At 56.1% G+C, this 7396-nt stretch overlaps 1 protein-coding gene across 2 annotated transcripts in view; it reads left to right on the top strand.

Annotated features, from left to right (window-relative positions):
• The first annotated feature begins 253 nt into the window (after window positions 1–253).
• PICK1 (protein interacting with PRKCA 1) overlaps window positions 254–7396 on the top strand; it is a 14356-nt gene continuing 7213 nt past the window's right edge. The window contains exons 1-6 of one of the 2 annotated variants that reach the window (XM_039877707.1): window positions 254–424; window positions 723–820; window positions 1921–2032; window positions 3535–3663; window positions 5873–5939; window positions 7089–7178. In XM_039877707.1, the coding sequence (XP_039733641.1) occupies window positions 780–820; window positions 1921–2032; window positions 3535–3663; window positions 5873–5939; window positions 7089–7178 (439 nt within the window). In that variant the 5' untranslated portion in view covers window positions 254–424; window positions 723–779. Of the gene's footprint in view, window positions 578–722; window positions 821–1920; window positions 2033–3534; window positions 3664–5872; window positions 5940–7088; window positions 7179–7396 lie in introns of both variants that reach the window. The other variant, XM_039877706.1, reaches the window with a different exon arrangement.

Here is a 7396-nt window from a genome sequence, read left to right as displayed (position 1 = left end):
AATTCTAGTAAAGGAGTCACAGCACCCTAAGACGGGGTTTGTTGGCCATTGGACTTCGCCAGATGTCTCCCTACCCAAGGATGCTTCCGTTGCCACAGCAACCGCCTGGCCAGCCCGGTCCCCGGCGTCCCGCTGAGGAAGCTGGGAAGAATTCTGCCCTTACCAAGATGGCGGCGACCATAGGGCAAGGGGCGGAGTCGAGCGCTGTCGGCCTGTCCAGACCTTCCCTCTGTTTCCGCTTTCTCATGCTAACGGCGCGCTTCCGTCAATACTTGTTCTCTTTCCTGGTCCTGGGAGTCCCGGGAGCCAGGGAGGGAAGGGTTGCCTGCAGGGATTGGGGCAAATACCCAGCGGGGAAGGCGGGACTTCCGCGTCCTGTAGGAAGTGACGCGACAGTCGCGGCCGCCGACAGGTGGAACGGCAGGTGGGTTCAGGTGCCAGCCTGGTCCGGTCCCGACTGTGGTACTGACGCTTCCGGTGAGCGACAGAGGAAGCTCACAGGGGGCCTGGAGACCCGTGGGGGCGTGCTCTGGGATTTGAACCCACCGCCCTGGCCTGGAGTACCCCCCTGTACCTAGTAAGTCACCTACGCATCCGCCAGGGAACCCCCCCCGCCCCCACGGTCCAGAGGGAAGGGGAAGGGCCCGGATCGCCAGGGTTGGGGTTGGTATGTAGGCACTTCGGTTTCCTAAACCCTATGCTCCTTTCTCTCCCAAATCCAGTTCCCCATTCCCCTGCCGAGCTGGGCGGTTAGCCAGCCCACCTCAACTCTCGGAACCATGTTTGCAGACTTGGATTATGACATCGAAGAGGATAAACTGTGAGTATTTTGTTCCCCCAAATCCCAAGAGTGCAGGCGCCCCAAGTTCCTCAGATCCCCGGACTTGCCAGTTCCACCACCCCTTGCTTCTCAGTGGTGGATTAGGGCTTGTACTGTAGCAGAAAGAGAACCTTCCCTCCCAGGAGCTCACCATCTGTAGGCAGCTGTGGACACATGAACAGATAATGAGGGCCCTAATAGAGAATGACCTGGCTGCAAGGAGAGCAGAGCAGGTGGAGCAGTGCCTCTTATGAGGGTGTTCAGGGAAGGCTTCACAGAGGAGGTAGCATTTGAGTCAGGTTTTGAAGAATGTATAGAAGAAATATCATAAACATACTCTCCTCCCCAGTGTAGACGATTAGTGGGACAGATTTTCAACAATTAAGTTAGTCTCCTTATTAGAATATATCCTCCCTCAGAGCAAGGACTGGGACCAATCCTCTCCGTGTCCTCAGCCCTTTGTAAGGTGCTCAACGTCAGTGGGTTGTTAGCAAGTGTTTGTTGAATGAATAAGTGACTGAATGAGAACATTTACTATGAAAAATAAGTGCTAATTTATAGCGAAAACAGATGATTGAGTAGAGCAATTGGGAAATAAATGATGGATAGTTTAACAAGAGAAGGCCTCTCAGAGGAGGTGGCCATAATGTTCCATATGTGCCTTAGAAGATGACAAGGACAGAATCTGACTCAAGCCTCAGGTAGAATGAAGGAAAGGGAAGGGGGACCTGTTTTTATGGGGTGCCTGCTGTGGTTTGGGTTGCTGTTAAGTGCCTTCTATGCACTTTCTTACAAGAACTTTGACAAGGTAGCCATTTTACCCATACCATTTTATGGACGAGGAAACTGAGATGCAAAAAAGGTGACTTATCCAAGTCCCGTAGCTGATTAATGGTGGAGCTGGAATGTGATCCCACATCTGCATGATGCTAAGAGCTGTGCACATTTCAGCACAAAATGCTGTCTCTTTGGCCAAACGAGAAAGAAAAGGCTGTGTAGCATTTGGAGCCTCTTAGGGGTTTAGAGGGCCTGCTTTCTTCCCTGCGCCAGCCAGGTATCCTTCCTCCAGGCGACTCAGCCTCATGAGCTTCTCTTTCCAGCGGAATCCCTACTGTGCCTGGGAAGGTGACCCTGCAGAAGGATGCTCAGAACCTGATTGGGATCAGCATTGGAGGAGGGGCCCAGTACTGTCCCTGCCTCTATATCGTCCAGGTACTTGGTGTTTTGAGGGTGGGGGTGCGGTCTTGGTGGGGTGAGCCCCTCCCTACCTGGGCATGACAAAGGCAGGTTCCTTTCTCTTGTTTCATAGAGCTGGTCTTGACTCTTAATTCTTGAGGTCTGACCCCCTAAGAGAGGCCTCCCCGACCACCACTCTTAGTAGGGCTGCCCTTGTTTTTCTCTCTTAATTTTCAGTGTGGTGTTTTTCCTTCCAGCACTTGTCGCTGTCTGTAATCGTGGGTTTGCTCATCGGTTCCTCCAAAACTGGCTGCTTTTCCAGACTCTTTGTCCCGTGAGGGCAGAATCCCAGGCCGCTTTTTCACTGCAGCCAGCACCTAGCCTGACGTAGAGTGGACTTTCAATAAAAAGTCTTTAGTGAATCGAAAAAACGGCAGTCTTCGGTACTAGCACAAGTCCGGTATAGTGAAAAACTAAAGGACTGTGAGGTGCTGTCGGCCTGAGTTCAAATGCAAGCTTTTCCTGCTTATGAGCAAGTTACTTACCTCGCTGGGCCTCAGTTTCCTTACCTGGAAAGTGGGGATATAAAATACATAGATATGAGCCATTCGGGGTTACTGTGAAGATTAAATAAAAGGACATAATGCAATGTCCGGCACTTAATAAGTACTCATTAAATAGTAGCTGCTGTTAATTTTATGGCAGTTGTTCTCTTTCCCAGATGATCCACCAGTGGTAATGAACAATTTTGTGGTCTCTTGTAGGAGAAGCCGCCCTGGTGACATTCAGTCAGTTGTGACTCAGGAATAGGGACAGGTAGTGACTTTTCTGTAGCCTTGGAAGGAAGCTTGTCACATCAGACATAAACTTGATCCGGATTCTATCCTGTTCTAACAGCTAAGTAGCTGTTGGTGGCAGATGAGAAATGATGGTCTCTGAGAATCTTGCAAAGGAGTCGCTTCTAGGCCTTGAAGACGGAGATTCTTGGGACCTAGTCTTGCCTGTTTAGGGTGCTGCCTTTGAGAGCGATTAGCCTCTTCCAGCCCAGTAGGTGTTAGGGAGACCTCCCCCAGCCTCCACGCCATGTGCCTGCTTAGTTAACAAGTGGTCTCTTCCAAGACCACTCCGCTTCCTCGAACCCCATCTTCCCAACATAGTTATTTTGTAATTTCTGGCTAAATCAATATCAGTCAGCCCAGAGCAGGACTGTTGGAAAGATCTCTTAAAGAAATGACTTTAGGGGAGCAAACAGACGTTCAGATGGGCGTGTAGGGTTTGGCATATTTGAAAGGGAACTCTCATTGGTTGGCATTTCCCTTCGGTCCTCCTGCTCCTCCCCACTAAGGGGGTAGGGTCATGCATTTCGTCTCTCCGGGCATCTCTACCCTTCCTTTCTCCAGCACCACTTAAGAGCCTGGAGGCTGGAGGCCAGGATGGAGCCGGGTGTTGGTTGGGGTGGAGGAAACGATTGTCTCCTGCTGCACGTCTTCTCAGCTCTCCCTTTTCTCCCCCACCCCACCCTCCGTACGCACCCCCAGGTATTTGACAACACCCCGGCAGCCCTGGACGGCACTGTGGCAGCTGGCGATGAGATCACTGGTGTCAATGGCAGGTCAATCAAAGGAAAAACTAAGGTGGAGGTGGCAAAGATGATTCAAGAAGTGAAGGTAAAGGCTGCTGCGGAGTGGGGGCCTTGAGTCACAAAAGCCACTTCTGAGACCTCCAACCCGCCAGGGGCCCCAGCAGGCCCAAAAGGGAGATTGGCACTGTCACCGCTCCCCTCCTCAGAGCATCAGGGTCTGGGTCACACGCTAACCTCCCCCGGTTTCTCCCACATCCGTTTGGTGGATACTAATCGTGCTCCAGGACTTGTGCTGGGCCTGGGCACCGAGACCACAGGATCTCCTCAGGGAGCTGTCACACTTGGAACCGTACCTCAGGGTGAGCCAGTGTGTCCCCAGTCAGGGCTGGAGCTGAAGCTAGAAGTCCAAGGCGAACTTACCTGAGTCATAGACACTGAGTAGATGTCAGCTGAGCCATGCTGGGCCTGGGAGGGGCTGAGAGGGAAAGAGGAGCCCCCTTACCCATCCCTGTCTGAGCTTCTCGTCCAGCAGGTCCTCCTGTGCTCACAGACCCCCAGTGGTCCCTCTTGGCTCTGGGGCAGCTCTTGGTCTAGCTGCTGGTTTTCTGCTGCAGGCCATAGTCACGCTGCCTGTTCCCTGTCTCCCCCCAGCCCCATGTTCCAGGCCAAGGCTGCTTCTGACTCCCAGGTGGCATCCCAGCCCCTGGCAGACACAAGCATGCAGCCTTTTTGCCACTTCCTAGAGATTTGCTGCTAGTAGCTCAGGAACCAATGCAGTGAAGGAGCTGCAAAGCTAAAGGATGATTTAAAAGTCCAAGAGTCACGGGTCCCAAGGGAAATTGAGCCTGGCCAAGTATTTTAGCTCCTCACTCCCCCCATCCAAACCTCGCCTCACTGCTCCCTCCATCTTCCATGTCTTAAGGACCTGGTACCAACATCCCCTGAAGTCCCTCTTTCTGGCCTTAGCCCAGGGCCAGCGCCATCTCCGCCTTCTCCCTTCGTTCTTCTCTTCTACCCCTGAGTCATCCCCACTCTCCTTGCCCCTGCTTTTAGGGCGGAGAGTCCAATCCTGTAATTTCTCCTACTCTAGCCGCTTTAGCTAGGACAGATGGTGCACCGGGCTCTGGGCTCTGCTGTGCAGAAGGAAGTGACAAGGTTCACTTGGGGCCCAGGCGCCACTCCACCTGGTCTGGAGTTTACTGTCCTGGGCACTACTTGTTGGGCCTCGGAGCTTACCATGGAGCGTGGTGGGCGGTGTCTCTTTCTGGTTCAGAACTGGGGTGCGCGTGCTCTTCCGAGCCCTCCCCTCAGCTCGCAGCGTCACTACACATCAGGGCCCTCCCGGTCCTGCGGGGCCAGCCCCTCGCCTTTCTCACGCAGCCCGGAGCTCCTCGTGCATGCGCACAGCCCCGACCTTAGCACGGGGCCTCCCAGCTCCCATGCTGGGGCGCCAGGCAGGGATGTCATTTGTCTTGTCAGTGCCCCGAGCGGGGAAGTTACTGGCTCCTGGCCACACAGCTGGACCAGCACCCTCCCTGACTCCGGCCGCAGTGCCGCCTCCCTTACCCTCAGCTGCTGCCCGTGGTGGCCCCCGGCACGCGCCGCCTCTTAAAGGAACCTTTCGCGTGCCCCCACCCCCCACTCTGTCCACGTCGGGTTATTTTGGTTTCCCTTCAGGACTCGACTTTGAAATCTGCCTTTTATTTGAAGGGATTTGGTCCCAAGTCGAAGGGTCTTCGGGTTGCAAGGATGAGAGAGACCGTAGTGGCCTCACGGTCACTTCTTGGGAGAAGCCGGCACTTCTCTTCCAGCCACTAAGACTGGACTGTGTAACTCCCGGGTTCGCATCGGCCTCCCTTGCTGGCCTGGGCCCTGCCCCTGGGCAGCCCAGCACCGGCACAGTGAGGGTGCTCAGACATGGTCACTGAGCCAACGGAGGGACCCTGAGGAGGGGGTGATTGAGAGCGCAGGGGAAGATACTCCGTGTGAGGCGTGGTGTGGGGCAGGGCACCTGATCTGGCCAGAGCACAGGACATCAGAGACTGCCATGCTGTGAGCTCTGTGACAGCAGGGACCATGTCTGCCCTTGTTCCTGCTAATTCCCCAGGGCCTGGCACATAGCGAGGGAGGGACCCGGGGGCAGATCGGTCACAACGCAGGGCCCCAGCACGGCCCTCGCTCGGCAGGGCTGAATCCTCTTATGACCACAGTTTCTGGGACTAACAGGCCTCCCTGGGGAGGGGCCTTGGGGCCCAGCAGACTCCATCTCAACTCTGCACGTCCTGCTTTTCCAGGGGGAAGTGACTATCCACTACAACAAGCTGCAGGCGGACCCCAAGCAGGGCATGTCCCTGGACATCGGTAAGCTGGGCCAGAGCAGTGGTGTCTGGTGGCCCCACAAGCCCCAGACCCTTGTCGTCAGCAGTCATGGCTTTTCTGACCAAGCCGGCCCACGGGGCCAAGGAGCCCCCAGGGGTGCTGTCCCTGGTTTCTCATTGCCCCATGCTTCACCCCCACCAGTCCCCCGCCTCTCACTCTGGGACCTTGCTGCCCGAGGATTGTCCTTTGTAGGCCAGCCCTTCAGCTAACCGCAGCCCGAGCACTCACCCTTCTCACTGGGAGGGCGCCACAAGCCCAGCCCGGCACCAGGCCCACCTGCACACTCCCACTCCACCTGGGCCACTTCTCCCACCAGCTTCTCCCCGGAAAACTCGAGATCTGAACTGGACCTCAGGCCTTGGCCAGAGAGTCAGGGGCCAGCCCCTGCTTCCTGCTGTAGGGGCCGAGCCGCGATTCTGTAGAAACTTAAAGGCTCTAGTGCAGGTCCTCTGAACCAGCCGCCTCATTGCAGATCAAGGCCTGAGACCCCGAGAAGCCCTGTGTCCCCTAAGTGAACGCACAGCCAGATCTCGAGGCTCGAGTCCAGCTCCCATCTCCTATACCCCAGGGCCAGAGCCGCCTCCTGCTTTTTAAGGAAAGAGGCCAAGGGCAGATTGAGTCTGTCCTAGGATTCTTCGTCTAAAACTTTCTGGTCCTATCCAAGTCCCCTTCCAAGGACAAAGTGTGCAACCATATATACAGTAGCGGGGTCCAGGGTCAGCTGTCGTTGATGGTGTCTCTGCTCCCCTGGTACGGGGAGTGAAAGAGGAGGGGCGCTCCCCGGTTTACCTGCAGCCTGTGGCGTCCGGGCTCTCAGTGATGGCCAGCAGCCACCGCAGTACCAGGCCCTTGGCCAGCAGCCACCGCAGTACCAGGCCCTTGGCCAAGCACTTTACATAGTTACCTCCTTCCAGGGTCTCACACTGCCCTGACATAGAGAAGGGATAGGGCAGGGCCCAGCACCCCGCTTTGGGACACTCCCACTTCATCCTCACCCCACACTACACCCCACTTCGGCCCCTTCGGCCCTTGGTGTCCCCCCCCGGTGAGTTGTGATGAGGTAGGGGAGGGATGGCCAGGGGGCCCAGCTGCAGACTTCACCTCACTGAGCCCCTTTCTCACTGGCCCCAGTCTTGAAGAAGGTAAAGCATCGGCTGGTGGAGAACATGAGTTCGGGGACCGCAGATGCTCTGGGCCTGAGCCGGGCCATCCTGTGTAATGGTGAGTCCCCTCCTCCCACCCAGCTCTGGCCGTGGAGGTCTCAGGCCTGGGCTTCCAGGGGGCGGGGCATCGTGGCTACCCACCAAGCCATTGCGGGTCTTACTGGCCTGGCCTTGGCCCCTGCCCATGGGGCCGGTAGTCACCATCTCTGTATCTCTGGAGGCCTCTCTAGCTCCCAGAGCATCCACAGTGGTCAGCTGAGCCCCCCCACAACCTGT

The sequence above is a fragment of the Pteropus medius genome, unplaced genomic scaffold, assembly GCF_902729225.1.
Source record: "Pteropus medius unplaced genomic scaffold, Ma_sr-lr_union100, whole genome shotgun sequence".
Taxonomy (NCBI): domain Eukaryota; kingdom Metazoa; phylum Chordata; class Mammalia; order Chiroptera; family Pteropodidae; genus Pteropus; species Pteropus medius.
Note: the sequence above shows the minus strand (reverse complement) of the source record. Positions and strands in the feature narration are given on the sequence as shown.